Source organism: Mauremys reevesii, linkage group 4 (assembly GCF_016161935.1).
Source record: "Mauremys reevesii isolate NIE-2019 linkage group 4, ASM1616193v1, whole genome shotgun sequence".
Taxonomy (NCBI): Eukaryota; Metazoa; Chordata; order Testudines; family Geoemydidae; genus Mauremys; species Mauremys reevesii.
The window spans coordinates 59,995,153-60,014,848 of NC_052626.1; the positions used below are offsets into that span (position 1 = coordinate 59,995,153).

General features: G+C 46.1%; 1 protein-coding gene across 1 annotated transcript; it reads left to right on the plus strand.

Moving 5' to 3' along the window:
• Positions 1-1,954: 1,954 nt before the first annotated feature.
• On the plus strand, positions 1,955-17,346 carry VPS18 (VPS18 core subunit of CORVET and HOPS complexes). The gene is made up of 5 exons (XM_039538567.1): positions 1,955-2,392; positions 11,633-11,774; positions 11,958-12,049; positions 12,862-14,732; positions 15,948-17,346. Exons 1-5 carry the CDS (start codon positions 2,302-2,304, stop codon positions 16,674-16,676), a joined length of 2,925 nt encoding a protein of 974 aa, XP_039394501.1. The 5' UTR covers positions 1,955-2,301; the 3' UTR covers positions 16,677-17,346.
• Positions 17,347-19,696: the final 2,350 nt, after the last annotated feature.

The following is a 19,696-nucleotide window of genomic DNA, read 5'->3' on the forward strand; positions in this document are numbered from 1 at the left end:
TGCATGAATTTTAATATTAAATCAGAATAAATGAAAATGAAATACAAATAAATTTCTCTCCAAAAATGCTTTCTTAAAGGCCTCTCCAAAATAAGCATAGATATTAGTCCTACTAGTCTCTTTTTTTTTCAAGCCAAAGATTGGAGATCAAATTCATCCCTTATGTAACTTGTACCAGAAATGAGTATGGTCCTGTGTCTGTGAAGCTGTATGTTCTTCATTGTTCAGGTGCATGTTGCCACCTGCTGGAGAAAGCTTATGTTTTTGTTTTCTTTTCTCTTTTTTTGTTTTTTGGCAAAACCCTGCAAAAATGAGTCACCTAATTGTCTACGAACTCCTAGACACCCAAAAGAACTGAAAAATGCATTGCATGCTTTTACCCACTTAAAAACAACTCCTGTCTGTAAACCTTGAGTTCATGAATTTAGCACTATAATTATTTAAAACATTTGTAAGTAAATTGAATAAGCATTGGAGGTGGAATAACAGATGGGCTAACAGATGTTTAGTTCAGAATCTGGATTAGGTTTAGGCTGAAGTTTCATTTCAAATCCAGGCTAAGGTCTGGCTTCCAATTTAACAGCACTGAAATCAGACAACCAGATCTCATGAGATTTCAGCTCAAAATGACTGTAATCTCACAAATTCAGCCGTTGTCAACCAAACCAAAATAAGAAAATAGACCTCTTCCAGTTTGGGTCTGATCGAGAACCAAAACACCGTAAATAGGGATTTGGATTTAGGCACTGAAATCCAAACACCCCACAATGATGAAACCTGATGGGGTTTGCTGTGAGGTTCAAGTATGGGCCCATTTCTAAGTTACTATCATAACATATTGTAGAAGATGGTTGGTATTTTTAAACACAGCTTTTAATGCTAAAATTAAGTGATGGGTCCAGAAAGGAGAAAAACATCTAAAATAATGAGTTGTATTAATCCACTTGGACTGCAGTTTACCATCAGAACAGAATGGAACCGGAAGAGGTCTGTGTAAGCTGGAAAGCATGTCTCTTTCACCAACAGAAGTTGGTCCAATAGAAGATATTACCTCATCTGCCTTGCCTAATCAGAACAGAGCCCTTTACATTAAAAAGCATTTTCTTATTGGCTAAGGTGGCATTGGACAGGTCAATGTTTTTCAACCTTTTCAATTTGGTAACTCCATATTTGAAAGAAAAGTTTGTGACTCTTTTACATTTACTATACAGTAAGAGTAAAAAATGTATCAATTATAAGCTTATATAATTAATTTATGTGTATATGTCTAGGAGTCAACAGAGACCACTTGACTTGAAGCACACTGGGAATCGGGGAGCAAGCCTAAGAGTTTGTTTTAGATTTTTATACAGTTTTCAAGGACACACAACCCTTGACTGCCTTATATGAGCCCTCTGCCTCAGGGCCACTGCCCACCCATTGAGAAACACTGGCCGAAGAACTCCTGAGCTCTAATATTCGATCCAATGTGCGACTGCTCTGTCTTTAGGCAACACTCAGGGCCTGTTCCCCTTAGGGTGACCAGACAGCAAGTCAGGACAGCGGATGGGGGGGTAACAGGCACCTATACAAGACAAAGCCCCAAATATCAGGACTGTCCCTATAAAATGAGGACACCTGGTCACCCTAGTTCCCCTGTATGGAACACTGGGCTGAGACGCTCCCCCAGGCAGAGCTGGCCGGGCCAGCCTGGGGACGCACATCCAAGCTGCGAAGGGCGGTATCGGTGATTGGCGGGACCAGCGTGTAGTGTAGTGCAATCCCCACACGCCGGCCGGCCGGCCGGGGGCTCCCTAGGGCGGCACTGTCAGTGACAGGTGCGAGCACAGGGACCAGCCCTGGAGCGAAGCACGGGAGCGGCGCCACCACAGCCCCACTAGGTGGGCGTGCGCTGAAGGGGGGGCGGAGCTAGGCCAGAGACAGGCGCGCGAACTCCGGCTCAGGGCACGTGAGGGACACGCCCCGCCCCGCCGCGCAGCCGCCCGGAAACAGGAAGCGCGGCGGCCCGCAAGCAGTCAGGTCACGTGGGCCGGGTCAGCTGAGGGGCTGCGGAAGTAGCCGGGCCGGAGTGACCGGGCTCCTAGCGAAGGAACGCGAGACAGGACGGGCGGGATCGGTTACAGGGAAGGGGAGTTCCCGCCGCCGGGACCTGCGGCAGGAGGGGAGTTGCGGCCCCGGTCTGTCGGGGGGCGGGGTTGTGTGTAACCCCTTAGCTGCGTTGGGATGAGTTGAGGGGCTGCCCGGTGTCTCCTGGGAGGGAGCAGAGTGGGTGGCGGGGCCCCGGGGGCGGCAGGTGCAGCCATGGCCTCCATCCTGGACGAGTACGAAGATTCGCTGTCCCGCTCTGCCTCCCTGCAGCAGAGCCGCGCCAACGTGGGCATCCCGCACTCTGGTAAGGGGCTGGGTCCACTTAATCATTTATGCAGGTCAGAGCGTGAGAACTGCTCCGGGACCACTATGCGCCCCCCCCCCCCGGTCTGATTTGAGCAAGAGCACTGCAAAAAGCACTGAGAAACATTAGGGCCTGCATACTGAGTCTGGCTGGCGCTGAGCAGCACTGTGATCTTACTGGTTAAATAGGGTTGCAGAGTCAGACTTGGGTTCTGTTCCCAAGTCTGCCAGTGGCTTCCTGTATCACTGAGGGAAAATAACCCCTCCTTGCCTCCGTTTCCCTTTTGTTAAATGGGTGTAATAATACCTCATGGATAGTTGTGTGGTTTAGTTTGTAATGTGTTTTCAGAGTCTATGGTGATACTATAGAAGAGCAAATTATTAATATCATCATGCAGTACTTTGAATGAATTCTCAGTGTTCCCATCTTTCCAGGTTTTCTCTATGTGGAGACAATTAGGGCCTTAATTTGTCACTATAAGTACCAAAGATGGAGGCTATAGTGTAGAGAGGGCACTCCGTCGTGTGATGCTGATCTGACTCTCTCTGGGTACATCAGCTATTAGTAAGGCTTCCATTTGCTAAACCTAAAGTACAGAAAATGAGCAGATGTGTACAGTATTTTTGTAATTACAAATGCAATCTGTGTACTTAAGCTATGAACACAATGTTATAGTACATTGGTTCTTTTCAGATACTCCATTGTGTATAGATAGCGCTCTACCAAATTCACAGTCCATTTTGATCAATTTCAAAGTCATAGGATTTTAAAAATTGCAAATTTCATGATCTCAGATAAGTAAATCTGAAATTTCATGCTATTGTAATTGTAGAGGCCCTGACCTAAAAAGGAGAGGGGTGTGTGTGTGTCAGAAGGTTATTGTAGGGCGGGTTGTGGCATTGCTACCCTTACTTCTGTGCTGCTGCTGGCGCTGCTGCTGGCGCTGCTGCTGGCGGTGGCACTGCCTTCAGAGCTGGGTGGCCAGACAGCGACAGCTGCTGGCTGGGAGCCCAACTCTGAAGGCAGAGCCAGCAGCAGCGCAGAAGTAAGGGTGGCATGGCATGGCATTGCCACCCTTACTTCTGTGCGGGTGCTTGCAGGGCACCCCATTCAGAGCTTGGTGCTTGACCAAAAGCCACTGCTCTCCAGCTGAAGGCAGTGCAGAAGTAAGGGTGGTGATACTGTGACCCCCACCCTAAAATAACCTTATGACCCCCCTGCAACTCCCTTTTGGGTCAGGACCCTCAATTTGAGAAACACTGGACTCCCCTGTGAAATCCCTATAATATAGGGTAAAAGCACATAAAAGACCAGATTTCATAGAGGGAGACCAGATTTTGTGGTCTGTGAAGCATTTTACATGGCCATGAATTTGGTAGGGCCCTATGTTTAGAGCTTAGCTTGAACTTGGTTATAGAGTGAAACTGTTTGAGGAAGAAGGATGCCAGTCCCAAATTGCTTCATTGCAATTGAAATTCTGACTATAGGGAACCTCTATTTAGAGTGAAATTATTCTGTGAGGTGGGAAATGACTTAATCCTAAAATACCACTGTGCTGTATGAATGCACTTGTGTAGGTGGCAAAAGAGAATGTGAAATGGTTTTAAAGTTATGAGCTTGGGGTGAGCTCTAACCACTGCTTCTCCATTTGTCAATCCAAATTTGAAGCAGTAGTGTCTCACAGGAGGCCTCCTGTCTGTGCCACTTCTTGATTTTGTTTTTAATCAGTTTCTTAGTCTTTGCTCCTTTCCTATTTGGGGAACTTGAGTGACTGTAGAAACTATTAAACATTTTGTATGTGTGATGCTTAGTGACATCCTGTTAGTTGCCCAGACCAGGGAAACTTACCGATATACTGGATGCAGATAACATAGGTTCCATCAGGTGTATAATGGCTGTGTAACTCACACGGGCTGATTTCATATTAGTATGGTTACCACTTCAGAAGTGTGGCATGAAAGCAATCTGTGTGGGTTTGAAACTTTATACCATGATTTGTGAAGTGCTGGCACCTACATTATGTATGTCCACCTGTGTAATGTAATATAAATATACAATAATTATGTGATGGGTTATGCCAGCTATGCAATATGAATGAGGAGTAGCTAGCTAGAGGGGTACTTATGTAGTACATCCCCTATTAATCAAACTAGTGAATCTTGAGTTTCACGTGTGGTTTCCCCTACTGCCACTATATAAGGTTGAATTAGATACGAGACCCAGTTAGCTTTAAAAGGACTATGTTCTATCTAGCATTGCCACTTCAGTGCTGGCCACTCTGTGAAGTTGGCATCTCTTTGCTGAGTTAAAAATCTATAGGCATAAGCTTCTGAAAGTATCTCTGACTGGCTCCCCACTTTAGTTAAATCCTAATCTATCAAAAGGTTTCGAGTATCATCTGGGATAAACAGAGAGAACAAATTAAACATAGTCCATACACTGAAGCTCACATTTCTTAAAATATGGCTTGTGACCTTTATTTGGTTAAGTTTAATTGAAGTCAGGGTTCTGAATCTCTAACAGAGGTTTCCCCCCCCCAAATGTTAATTATTTTGGTGCTAATTGGAAGTTAACAAAAACAGAATGGTTTTAAGAGACTTTGGCTAACAATTCCTTTCCTTAATTGTTCCTCTGCTTTCACTCTTGACTCCTGCAATAACATCTGTTTAGTAGCTTTTCAGTTATCATAGACCGGGGTGGGCAAACTTTTTGTGCCGAGGGCCACATCTGGGTGGGGAAATTGTATGCAGAGCCAGAGCAGGGGGTTGGGGTGCACAGGGATGCAGGGTGTAGCAGGGACCTCAGGGCAGGGAGTTGGGGTGCAGGAGGGGTGCGAGGTGCAGGCAGGGGGCTTAGGGCAGGGTGCAGGAGAGGTTCGGGCTCTGGCCTGGTCCCACTTACCTAAAGCGGCTCCGGGGTGGCAGCAACATGCACTGGGGCCAGGGCAGGATACTTGCATGCCTGCCCTGTCCCTGTCCCTGTGCCGCTCCAGGAAGTGCTGTGGCCCCTGGGGGGGGGGGGGGGCGGAGGGCTCCACGTGCTCTTCCCTTGTCGCACCTCCAGGTACCTCCCCCAAACTCCCCATTAGCCGTGGTTCCCCATTCCCGGCCAATGGAAGCTGCAGGGGGCAGTGCCTGGAGGCAAGGGCAACACACGGAGCCCTCTGCCCCCCTGCCTGGGGGCTTCAGGGACGTGGTGCTGGCAGCCTCTGAGTGCTGCGCGGGCCCACGGTGCCATGGAGGGCAATCCCGTGGGCCAGATCCAAAGCCCTGAGGGGCTGGATCCGGCCCGTGGGCCGTAGTTTGCCCACCCCTGTCATAGACTCTGTCTTCACTAAAAATGTACCTGTTGCTGACAAATGGGTGTCAGCAATGGGGGCAGCTGAACCATGTTTAACTGCAGGTGTAGTTGAGATGCAGCCATGTTCATCACCATTTCAAAATCTGTGGGTGTCCCTTCAGGGTTCCGGTTGTAACTTTGAACATGATTTGAAAGTGAATTGATTGGCTGCAGTTGCAGACAGATCTAAAGTCTCAACAGCTTCGTTTGGGGAAATAAATAAAGTAATAGCTTTATGTAGAGCACATCCACATAAGAGCAAACCATAACATTGTACCTGACATTTTGGGAGGTGTTGAGCTAGTTGAAGTGGTGCCAAACTGCTGTGCTTTTACTGATGCTATTTCAGAAAGATGTAGATCCCAAAAGAGCAAAGGCTGGGGATGGCTGAAGTGCAAACTGCAGGTTCTGCAAGTCCCAACATGAAATGGCCTGCCTTACTCCAAAAGACCTTGCTGGAGTTGGTAGTCGTCATATTTCATTGTCTTTCTCCAGATGTTTCAGCCTCTGGGAGGTAGAAAGAAAGCAGGTTCACCCAGAAATCTGAATGAAGGTGCAACATTTAGAATCCTAAACCCACATAGGTAAAGTGCATTTTAAAAAGTGTTTTTTGTGCACATTTGAGAGGAGTGCAGAGGTACAGCCTTGAGGCTCCAAACCAAAACTAGTTCTCATGTTCCAAATCAGGAAAAACTACATATGATGGAATAAAACCAATTGAATCCTATTCAAGCTTTTTGTGTAGAGGAACAGAGGCTAAAAAAATGCCCCTCTCCCCTTCTGGTGAAGATCACTAATTAAAAATCTCAAATTAATGACTGAAGTGCACATACAACTAACTGCATTGTTACAGGTAATCTCTCAAGGAATCCAAAATACATACATACTTTTAAATGAAACAGCTTTTAAATCAATAAAACCTTCCATCCAAAAGCTAAACTGTCCCTTTCTTTACTGAGTTAGATTTTCATTGGTCATCTGACTGAGACAACCTTATTTTTTCCTGAGTGGGCAATTAACTTTTTTCTGGCTCTCTTGACTCTAAGTTAATGTGATTTAGAGATCTCATTTTAATGGCTTGATTCTTGTGCCTTGATCATCCTCCATTCCATGTTTTTCTTTTTTCAGTGATGTATCACTTTCCCATCAGTGAAACGCCACTCTTGAAAGTTGGCAACCCTACGTGGTCTACACGCAATTTGAGCACCAATTTAACTAGAATCAGTATGACCACTAGTTATGAGCCCTCTTATTTCAGGATAAGTGTCCTTTTTCAATTTTGCTTATATCAGTTCCTCGCTGACTTAATCACAACCAAAATAGGACACTCAGCCTGAAATAAGTGCCCACAGCAGGGGGGGGGTGCTGACTTAGTTAAAAGGATGGTCAAACTATGTATAGACAAAGGCTTAATGAAGTGCTACCCAAAAGGGGTGTTGCATAATTAGCATGAAGTTATTTCCCATCTCTTCCAATGTGCACACTTGGACTACCTCTAAGCTTGCTATTTTTCGAATGTGCCACTATTGAACTAGCATCAGTGCAGCAACCGAGGGAGAGCGATGGTAGAGAAGGTGCCAGCACTTTTGTCTCCATGTGTCAAGGTTCCTCCCCCACTCTGAATTTTAGGGTACAGATGTGGGGACCTGCATGGACACTTCTAAGCTTAATTACTAGCTTAGATCTGGTAACACTGCCACCATCCAGAAATTTCAGTGTCTGGATCACTTTCTGTCCCCCCAAAAACCTTCCCCTCACTGGGCAGCCTTGAGAGGCTTTTTCACCAAGTTCCAGGTGAACACCAATCCAACCCCTTGGATCTTAACACAAGGAGAATTTAACCATCGTTCCTCCCTTCTCCCACCAATTCCTGGTGAGTCCAGATCCAGTCCCCTTGGATCTTAACACAAGGAAAAAATCAATCAGGTTCTTAAAAAGAGAGGTAAAAATTATCTCTGTAAAATCAGGATGGAAAATACTTTACAGGGTAATCAGAGTCACATAGCCCAGAGGAACCCCCTCTAGCCTTAGGTTCAAAGTTACAGCAAACAGAGGTAAAATTCTCTCAGCAAAAAGGAACATTTACAAGTTGAGAAAACAAAATTAAGACTAACAGGCCTTGCCTGGCTATTACTTACAAGTTTGAAACATGAGATACTGATTCAGAAAGATTTGGAGAGCCTGGATTGATGTCTGGTCCCTCTCAGTCCCAAGAGCGAACAACCCCCAAAACAAAGAGCACAAACCAAAGACTTCCCTCCACCAAGATCTGAAAGTATCTTGTCCCCTTATTGGTCCTCTGGTCAGGTGTCAGCCAGGTTTACTGAGCTTCTTAACCCTTTACAGGTAAAAGAGACATTAACCCTTAACTATCTCTTTATGACACCATGTCATTTGACTGTGCTTGCAGCAGGTCTAGATGATGCTGACAGCCCATCTACACTAGTGCTATAACTGGGCTATGCTGGTGCTAGACCAGTAGTGGGAGAGTTGCTGAAAATAGCATAGGGACAAGGCTATAGGGGCTGCTTGTGCTTTCCCTGTGCTGTTCCAGGCCCCTGCTAGCCTACAGAGCTCTAGGCCTAAACTCTGCTCCCTCCCACATGGCAGTAGAGCATTTGCGGCCTCTACAGTGCTGGGCTGACCACAGAATCCTATCCTGCCAATCAAATGGTCTTCTCACCCTCCTTTTACACTGTGTTTTTAATTTTATGCCGTGCTGTATGGCTGTTTCAGCCAGTGGCCTTGGTTTCCAGCAGCCATGTTCTATCTTTTACTCCTGAGGGAATTCTGTGCCAAAAAGATACACATTCTGCACGCAATATTTTAAAATTCTGCATATTTTGTCAGAATAACACAATATAATCATGCCAGCATCAATTATTGTGGTAACTTATTTAAAAATACCTGTCAGCAAGTATGTCTGTAACAATACAGACAATGAAAAAAAATTCAGGAATTATTTTTTTTGACAAATATATTCTTTCCTAGGTGTATTAATACAGAACTTTGAGTAATTCATTCAAACTACAATACAGAAATATATTTCCTGCACCTCTCAGAAGCAATGCAAAGGCTTGGGAGTTGGAGTAATGGAGGAGCTGAGTGAGAGGGAAGTAATTGCTGGGAGGGAGCCTGGGAGTGAACCTGGAGGGTTGTTGGATGTGAGTGGGAGAAGTATGGAACAGGGATTTTTTTGGGGGGGGGAGGAGGGATTATTAGGGAGTTGAGGAGCCTCCCCCATACAGATCATGGCTGACCCCAGCCTCTCCCATTCAGTTAGGCTTATCTGCCCCTGTCCCCATGTGTCCATGCACTCCCTCCCCCATCCCTATGCACCCCCTGTCCCCATGTGGCCCTGTACCCCCACTCCTATTCAGCCCCCATCCCTCCACTAGCCTTTCTGAATCCCAGTCTGTGACCCCCAGCAGCCCCATGTGCCCTGCTCTGTGTTTCCCCCCATATGTGCATTCTCACCTGTCTGTGGGCAGGATGCTGTGAGGAATGCAAGCTGTCCTCTCTATGGGTTGTTACAGCTGGTGAGCAGCTGCCCTATGTTCTGGCACCACAGCAGCTCCTGGTGGGTGAAAGGCATAACTGCAGCACCTCTCCTTCAGAATGTATTTTCTGCAGAGGAAAAAGAAATCTGCAGGGAACATGAATTCTGCACATGCACAGTGGTGCAGAATTCTCCCAGGAGTAACCTTGTGTACCTTGTAAATCCTTTGCAAGTGAAGATTTTCCCAGGCTAACTTCACTACATGGATATAACTCTCCTAGAAATCCCTGTGGAGCCAGTGGTTTTCCATCCGTGGAGGGAGGCCAGTGTAAATTTAACCTAGGAAAGGAACCAGAAATGACCAGTTCTTTCTTGTTGTCTAGCCTGAGGTGGTCTGGTCATTCTGTTAGAGGAATGCAACATTCTTGGTCAAGGGGTTACATTGTGTCCTGTGGGGGCATGGGAAATTCAGGCAGGGGAAAAACTTGTATCACAAGACTGATATGGAGAGAGCTTTGTGATGCAATCTTTTTGTTGACATAGGTATTTTCCCTGGATTCTACTAATGAGTATCATTCATGTTTTAGTCCATGTGAATATCACATTATTTTACAGTTCAGTGGCAGAGTTGAATTCCTCTGTGGATTTTGGCTAGAGTCCATCCACCATGGGCAGTTTCTGAATGCTGCTCTCCTAATTTAGGCATGGAAATTGTGTGCTTCTAGGTTGTCCTACGCTTCTGAAAGCTGATCCCTGTCCAGCTTCAGAAAAATGAAACCAGTCATGCCATTCTTCCACCCTGCTATGTGGTGTTAAAAGCCTATCTATCTTAATGTATACATTTCCCATCCCCCTGCCCTGGCTAGTCCTTCACCCTCCTCCCTTCACTGTCTCAGTGCGTGGCCTTCTCTTGAGGTCACTGCACCTGCTTTAAAACTTGAAAAGCTTTTATGAACTAAAACAAAACTATAAGCCTGTTCTGAACCAGTTTCTGTAGCAGAATATGTTGTCATGCTGCTTATGTAAAACTCTCTCCTCCCACTTGCTATCCAGACCGCCCTGTCTAGTAATCTGCCACCATCTAAATTTGGTGTCTCCCAAGCTAGCCAGGTTGGTGGTCCCCTAGTGTGTAAGTGGAGCCTGTAAAGCAAAATAGTTGAAGCGTGGTGGTGGTGGTGGTGGTTGTGGTTCTAGTTTAGATCAGCCTTGTGACTAGAACAATATGAAAGTCATTGGTTTCTACCCCCTCTAACTCCCAGTTTCAGTTCACACACACCTGAGTTTCACTTTGAGTTTCAGGCTTCAGCAGACCTAAAATGCAGAGTGCAACTCTGATGAAATGACCACATTTGCCAGGTTTAAACCCCAAGTCTTAATTTGTCCTAGCCTTGCTTGAAATTCAATCCAGATTTGCCCAAAGATCCAGGAACTGGATCATACTGGCTCAAGTTTTCAGTTTGTAATGAAATTGGAAGCCAGTTCTACCTAGTTTTGGCTTTTGTTGGGCAGCGTTGTGGCTTCATGTTTAGGGCACTGATTCTGGTACTCACCAGATTCGAGTACTAGTTTCAGCAAGCTGTGCGACTTCAGTCAATTCACTGAACCCCATGGTTCAGTTTCTCCCAAATGTAAAATTGGAGTAACAGTACTTTTTCATCTTTATCAAGTGGTTGAGCTTTGTGGATGTACAACATCATACAAGTATTCTGAAACTTTTTTACTGATCTAGCTGTGACTTCCAGCTGTATTGCCTGCAGTCACTGATCTTAAATTGTTTTATGGCAATTAACTGATTGATTTTTATGGAAAAATCTAGCCATCTTTAATCTTTTGAATAATCTCAATTTCTGCCTTTTTTGTGTCATGGATCCTAGACTGAATAAGATAAATTAATTTTATCCTCCCCAAATGAAACACTTTAAACTAATGCCACCTCCAATTTCTGACTTTCATTAGACTGTAAACGCTGTAGAGCACAGGTACCATCTATGTTAGCATCTTGTACAGCACCATGCCCACTTTTCAGTGTTTTAATGAATAACCTGATTTTCCAATAGTTGACTATTTGTTTTCCTATGTCATCCTCTTCATCAGCTTTTTATGAAGTTGTAATGTAACTGTAATGTGCAGTTTCTTCCAGAGTTTTCAGGGTTTGCTGTGTCTATTTATTTTCAAGTTAGTGCCATGTGACAAATTGCTGCACTGTGGCAGAATGGGCAAATAGACTTGTACTGTAGCTCCAAACATACACCCGGGGAAAAGAATAGGTGTTACTCCCCATGATTCCACACCATGGAGCGCTTCACTTTCCTGTAGCCCTCCCTGTTTCTGCTCCCTGTTTTAGGTTACATTGTGGTGGTGTCTCTTTTTCTGAACTACTTTTGTATTTTTACTTTTCCTAGGGTATGTGAATGCTCGGCTGGAGAAGGAGACTCCAGTATTTAACAAGCAAAGGATTGATTTCACTCCTCCAGAGAAAATTAACAGCCTTGTGGTCTCCTGTAACCAGCTCTGTATGAGCCTTGGCAGAGACACCCTTTTCAGGTAACTCGTACTATTTAAGACCTGAAGCCTTCACAGCCTGTTTTTGGGTTGCTTGGAAACCCTGTCTCTAAACTAGGTGCAGATTCACGGTCTTTTGTAAAAGAAAAAGGTACAATTTTGTTTCCGCAGTTACATGGGCTCCTCCTGCCTCTTGGTAACTTGCTTTATCATTCCTCCATGCAGGATTGATCTTGGCAAGGCAGATGAACCTAATCAGGTAGAGCTGGGACGCAAGGATGAAGCCAGAGTCTACAAGATGTTTTTGGACCACACAGGTGCGGTGATGGTGTAGGGGAAATTGCAAAATGCTGTTTAATCTTTACAACAAATGCAATAATTGTGTTAAACAAGCATTTAATTAAGGAAGACTTCCAGTTTCTATTCTGTGTGTGGAAGGAGTATGTGGTTCACCTGGGGAATGAATTCAGGCTACCTAATTATTGTCCAGGGACTCTGCCTATTTAAAACTCAAGTGTTAGAGGAAGAATACTGTGCCTCACCCCTTACATTTTGTTGAATATGAACCACTGTCCAAGTTCTTCACTGACAGATGTTGCTGATTTGAGCTAGCTTATTACAATTGGTAAAAGAAAATTCTCATTACACAATGTACATCTAATTTTTGGAGCCCATTGCCTCCTTTGGCCTTGGGAGGCCAGGAGCTTAGCAGAATTCTAAATAGGATTATAATTATAATATCCACAGTTAACTCTAGCTGGGATGAAACACTTATTAAATGTAAAACCTAATGACAACAATTAGCAGCCTGGACTTTCTATGGGCCATTTATTCCAGAGTTGTTCGTATAGGGTTTCTTGTACCTTGCTTTGAAGCATCTGGGGTCACTGTCAGTTGTGATACTAGGCTAAATGGACCACTGATCTCATCCATTAGGGCAATCCCCAGGTTCTTAAGAATTCAAATTCTTGGGGGAACTTTAGGAACTTGACTTCTGGTTGTTCTTAGTCATGTTAGACAAAACACTGAAGTCTTGCTTTGTGGTAGCGGTGCTGCCTGGGTTGGGTGTTCACTGTTCCTTTAACCCTGCACCCATTAATCATCTCTCTCTTGCTATATGCCTTTGTAGGATCTCACCTTGTGATTGCACTGAACACTAGTGAATGCCTGTATTTGAACAGAAGTGCTCAGAAGGTGCGGACGCTTTCCCGCTGGAAAGGTCACTTGATTGAAAGTGTGGGCTGGAACAAGTTTCTGGGTTCAGAGACTAACACTGGTCCTATCCTGGTGGGGACAGCCCAGGGCCAAATATACGAGGCTGAGATCTCTGTCAGCGAGGGAAGTCTCTTCAGCACTAATCCGGACCAGTATTTCCGACTGGTCTATTCCTTAGAGGAGGAGGCAGGGCCGACCCAAGTCTGCTGTCTGGAAATAGAGCGAGGGCTCGACGGGAAATGTTTTATCATTGCCACTACTCGTAAGAGACTCTTCCAGTTTGTTGGCAAAGTGCCTGAGGGGACAGAGCAGCAGGGCTTTGGCTTCGTGTTTGGCATGCATGCAGACCACTTGCCCAGCTTCCGAGAGTTCCCAGCCAACTTTGGGTACAGCGAAATAGCATTTTACACGCCAAAGCTACGCTCCTCCCCACGCTCCTTTGCCTGGATGATGGGAAACGGTGTCTTGTATGGTACATTGGACTATGGACGGCCTGACTCTATTCTGAGTGATGAACGGGTTTGGGAGTATCCCTCTGATGTAGATGTGGCAGCTAACAAGCCAATCTCCATAGTGCTCACCCAGTTCCACTTCCTGCTGCTACTGCCTGACAGAGTGAAGGCTGTGTGCACTCTGAATGGGCAGGTTGTCTTCCAAGACTTGTTCTTGGAGAAGTTTGGCTCGTTGAAGCGCATGATCAAAGATCCCACAGTTGGGCAGATCTGGATCCACACGGAGAAAGTTGTATTCCGCTACCATGTACAACGGGAATCGAGAGACGTGTGGAAGATGTACATGAACATTAACAAGTTTGATCTGGCCAAAGAGTACTGCAAAGACCGTCCTGAGTGCCTGGATATTGTGTTGGCAAGAGAGGCAGAACACTCCTTCCAAAACAAGAGGTATCTAGATAGTGCCAAGTGCTATGCACTGACCCAGAACTACTTTGAAGAGATTGCCCTTAAGTTCATTGAAGCCAAGCAGGAGGAGGCATTGATGGAGTTTCTGCTCAAGAAACTGGCCAACTTAAAGTCCTCTGAAAAGACCCAGACAACTTTGCTGACCACCTGGTTAACAGAGCTCTACTTGAATCGGCTAGGTGCTCTGGAAGGGGACACCTCGAAAAGGAATCTCTATGATGAGACTCGGGAGAAGTTCTGCAGCTTCCTGAGCAGCCCCAGAAACAAAGAGTGCCTGTTCAATAACCGAGCATCCATCTATGAGTTGCTAGCAAGCCATGGGGACACGGAACACATGGTCTATTTTTCAGTTATTATGCAGGACTATGAGAGAGTGGTAGCCCATCACTGCCAGCATGATGACTATGATGAAGCCCTAAATGTCATTACCAGACACAGAGATGAAAAGCTCTTTTACAAGTTCTCTCCCGTCCTGATCCAACACATCCCCAAGAAGGTGGTTGATGCTTGGATCTTTATGGGCACGAAACTGGATGCCAGGAAGCTCATACCTGCCCTTGTCAACTACAGCCAAAGTGGGAGCACCCAACAGATCAGTGAAGCTATTCGATACATGGAATTCTGTGTGTGTGAGCTGGAGGAAACGGAGCAAGCCATTCACAACTACCTGTTGTCTCTCTATGCTTTGTGTCGGCCAGACTCGCTGCTATCATACCTCGAACAAGCAGGAACCAACCCTAACAGGATCCACTATGACCTGAAGTATGCGCTTCGGCTGTGTGCAGAGCATGGACACCACCGAGCCTGTGTCCATGTTTACAAAGTCATGGAGTTATATGAGGAAGCAGTGGATCTAGCTCTGCAGGTGTGTGCTACTATGTTTAGTACTCTTAGTTTGTTTGTTCTTGAAGGTCCAGTAGTGGAGAGCTTTTCCCTTCTTTAAGGGAAGGGGTGAGAAGGCTGGCTAGTGTGTTTAAAGGGTTATAAAGGCCCCAAGATAGGAAGAAATGTCTGTCACCATATTAACTTAAAGCAATAGTGGAAGCTCAGAACTATCAGAGTATGTTTACACTGCAATTAAAAATCATCTGGCCCGTGCCAGCTGACTCTGGCCCATGCTAAGGGGCTGTTTCATTGTGGTGTAGATGTTTGGGCTCGGGCTAGATCCCAGACTCTAGGAACCTGCGAGGTGGGAGGGTCCCAGAGCTCTGGCTTGCAGCCTGATTCCAAATGTCTACACCACAATTAAACAGTTCCTTAGCCTGAGCCAGAGTCAGAAACCCACATTGGACATCTGACTTTCACATAATCTTAGGAGAGTGAAAGAGACTGTGGTGGGGGATATGGTTTCTGTTAATGCAGTCCCTGCTCTGTGGTACTCTGCTTGTTGATAACCAGCTCTGCTGACCTGAGGATCCCACCCTATTCTTAATCTCCTGATTTAAAAAAAAAATGCAAGAAAAACTTAAAATGAATTTATCCTGTTGGTCATCTTGTAGAAAGTTTAAATTAGTGTAGAGGTAACTTAGTCAGGTTCTGAATGGTGACAGTGCAGTGTGTACAATTTAAAATGCTGACATTTACTGTGTTTAGTTCATCACAATATTTGCAGAATCCTATGTTCTGAGTATAGAGAATACTGTAGAGGAGATAAATGCTCTAGCCCGGTAAAGGTCAAAAATTGTAACTGTGCCCGCTGTATGAGGGTGGATACTTAATTCATTGTTGTCAACCTTGGTGGTCGAAGGTCATTAGTGGCTTTGGAGAGTTAGATCTTCCTGTTGTGTTCCTGGACCCTAATGACTCTTCAGATCACTCTTCAGTGATCCAGAATTACTATGCACACCTTTTGTGTTGGGAGTGAATGTCTTTGGGTGGGGGAGAGGGCGTGGAGGCAGGATGTGGCTGACATACAAACAGCCAAGTGGGCATGTCAACTATAGAGCTGTAGTTATAACTGACATCATGGAGAGCTCTCTTACCAGTGTCCTTCCTTTATTGGTAGTGGGCTCTCATGACGGAGAGGGAAGTGAAGAGGAAATCATAATTTTGTTTCCTTACTGTTCTGTTCAATTTTCAGGTGGATGTGGATCTAGCAAAGTCCTGTGCAGACCTCCCTGAAGAGGATGAGGAACTCCGGAAGAAGCTCTGGTTGAAAATTGCTCGCCACGTGGTCCAGGAAGAGAAGGACGTCAAGAAGGCCATGGCCTGCCTTTCTAGCTGCAACCTATTAAAGATTGAAGATGTCCTGCCCTTCTTCCCCGACTTTGTCACCATCGACCATTTCAAGGAGGCTATTTGCAACTCTCTGGAGGACTACAACAGGCACATTGAAGAGCTGAAGAGAGAGATGGAGGAAGCTACACAGAGTGCCAAGAGAATCCGGGAGGACATCCAGGAGATGAGAAACAAATATGGCTCTGTGGAGCCTCAGGAAAAGTGTGCAGCCTGTGACTTTCCACTCCTAAACCGCCCTTTCTACCTTTTCCTTTGCGGCCACATGTTCCACTATGACTGTCTGTTCCAGGCTGTTTTTCCAAACCTGCCTGCCTACAAGCAAGCTAAGCTAGAAGACCTTCAGAAGAAGCTGGGAGCCACAAGCCAGCCCTCCAAAGCCCATCATCGTCCCAAGGACACAGATGCCACTAGCTTGGGTAAGGGACAGCAGAGTCGGGAACAGATCAAGGCAGACATCGATGATATTGTGGCAGCTGAATGCGTGTACTGTGGGGAGCTGATGATCCGGTCTATTGACAAGCCTTTCATTGACCCACAAAAGTATGAAGAGGAGAGGCAAAGTTGGCTGTAGGGTCACGCAATTATTGTTTGAGGCTGCACATGAACACAAAACTTTTGAGCTATAGGTCATGTCCACTGCCTGTGAAACATGCATATTAGGAATTAATCTCTAGAAATCTGAAAACAAATGAATTCGATAGAGCTCTAAGGAGAGAGCAGCTGGGTACTGTTATTTGGAAAGCAATGAGTTAATCCTGGAGGACTATGAGAGAAATGTTCATGGTTGTCTAAGAATTGGAAGATTAATTTCCGCTAATGCCTCAGAACTTCCTCTGGCTTCTCTCTGAAGGTGAGCTTGAGCTTGCCTCTTGAAGTTCTTCTTATGAGACCCTTTGGCTATGAAGATAAGAATGCCTCATTGCCCAGAGAGAACTGGGAACAGAAAAATGGTCTCATTCAGTTGGACTGCTTCCCCATTTTATAGTATTAATTCAGGTGAAGACTGGGGTGATGGGAAGAAGCAGTGAAGAGTGTTTGGTGGCATAGACTTTCATTCATCACTTTCAAATTAGGAATTGCTTTTGGTTTGCTTCCTAATGAGATTGTTTAGCCAGCTTTACCGACAGAAATGTAAAAGGAAGGCAATAGCTTTGCATTTACATGTATGTCTGCAAATATCTGTCATGTTACACAAATGCATGGTTCTGCACAATAACATAAAAACGTGATTCTTAAGCAGCGCAGTGTCTCAAAAGATGCATCTTAATCCCTGTGTCTGGAATTTCAGGGTTGTGGTCTTTTCCAGTTTTCCAAGAAGTTTTTTGGTCTGATTCATACAGTTGAATTTTCTGTAGGATCTCTTCACTTTGTTTCCAGCCATTATACTGTAGTCCATTCTGGATACCCATACTGGGACATTCTGCACAATTACCTGTTTTGGCTCCAGCACCGCTCAAGTATAATACTTGTTAATGGTAATTTGAGTATTATATAATAATGGTACTTCACAGGTAGCATCGAGTGGCACTCGAATGAAAGTCTAGCAATCAGTTTCCTCAAGGACTGACCATAGCACTTCTCCAGGAGTCAGTGACACCATTTCATCCTCCATCTTGAAGCAGATACTTAGAGCCTTTGGCATCCTCTGCCAAGCAATCTAACTGTTCCCTTCATGGCTTAGTTGAGTGCTCCGATAGGTCAGTGTTTTTGTTTTTTTTTCTTGGACGTTGCTCAGCATTGGAAACATTATTATTATTATTATTATAATATATTTTTTTCTGTTTCTGACAGATAATTACACTTGAGGTGGAGGATGAGATTTTCTGTAGCACCTTAGTAGGGGTTAGTAGTGGCATGTGACATTTAGATCTGTCAGTACTTCCTCATGAAGGAACTAAATTTCCCATAAAGCTTTGTCTGGGACTAAATCACAAAGATCAACAGGTGCGACAGTAGTGAGAATCAGGTTTTGTAAAGCGGTGGTGGATATTCATATCATTTTAGTTAAAAAGAAATTAAAAAAAAACCCAAATCTCTCCTGACTTCTATAAAGCTTATGTTCCTGTCTTGAGAACTCATCTCTGAGCTGCTAGCAATTCACAACAGCTGGTGTCACTGTGGAACTGGGTCTTGGTGTAATATAAAATTACATTTTGTCTCATGAGACCTTGCTAACTGGGGGGTCTCAGTAATCCCACAGGGTTCCAATAGAGCTTCCCCAACTTCTGATCAGAGCCTTTCCTGACTGAGGGCTTAGCCTGCAGTCAATGTTTTACTTGTGCAATACTGGCAGGAAGAGGCCCTAAATCAGGGGTCTCAAACATGTGGCCCGCAAGGTTATTTTCTGTGGCCCGCGAGCTCCTCACGCCCCCGCCCCGCCCTCTCCCAGCGTTTACCTAGAGCGGCTCTGGCCCGATGCGTGCTGGGGGCAGCCCTGCGCCACTCTGGGAAGCGGACAGAACCTGGGGGAGGAAAGGCGCAGGGGTGTATGTTGATGTTGCTTCAGGCACTGCTCCCAGCAGCTCCCATTGGCTGCGGTTCCCCGTTCCCCACCACTGGGAGATGCTGGGGCTGGTGCCTGAAGCAACAGCAACACACACCGCTGCGCCTCTCCTCCCCCACGTTCTAGCCGCTTCCTGGAGTGGTGCAGGAGCCAGGCAGGGAGCCTGCCCTGCCCCCGGTGCGTGCCAGGCCGGAGCCCGCCCCCCGAACCTCTCCTGCAGTCGAACCCCCTGCCCTGAGCCCCTTGCTGCACCCTGCACCCCGACCCCCTGCCACTCCCCTCCTGCACCCCAACCCACTGTCCTGAGCCCCCTGTTGAACCCTGACCCCCTGCCACACCCCGCATCCCTCCTGCACCCCAACCCCCTTCCCTGAGCCGCCTGCTGCACCCTGCACCCGACCTCTTGCCCTGACTCCCTGCCGCACCCCACACCCCAACCCACTGCCCTGAGCCCCCTGCCGCATCCCTCCTGGACCCCAATCCCCTGCCCTGACCCCCTGCCACACTCCTCATCCTTCCTGCACCCCACACCCCAACTCCCTGCCCTGAGTCCCTGCCACACCCCTCCTGCACCCCCTGGGGACAGGGAGGGGGGCAGAGTTGGGGTGGGGATTTCGGGAAATGGGTTGGAATGGGGGCAGGAAAGGGGTTGGAATGGGGGCAGGAAAGGGATGGGAAGAGGTGGGGCAGGGGTGGGCCCTCATGGAAGGGGTGGAGTGGGGGTGGGGCTGAGGGTGGCCGGGGTGGGAGGTGTCAGTAATGCGGCCCTCAGGCCAATGTACTAGTCCTCATGTGGCCCTCGTGGTCATTTGAGTTTGAGACCCCTGGGCTAAGTGAACACTGTCAGAGTTGCATTTCAGTATTAGAAAGAACGGTTGCTATTGGAAGTATTATCTTTTTACTACTAGAACTGATGAATAACCAGTTTGATTAATGCCAGCTGTTAGTGCTTGTTGCTGGCTTACCAGTTCTCTTTTTGGTTGGTTCTGGATTGCTGTTTGACTTGAGAAAGCTGCTCTATGTACCAGAAGGCTTTTGTGATGAAGACACATGAGGTATGTGTCTCACTTATTGAATGTGATGTCTTT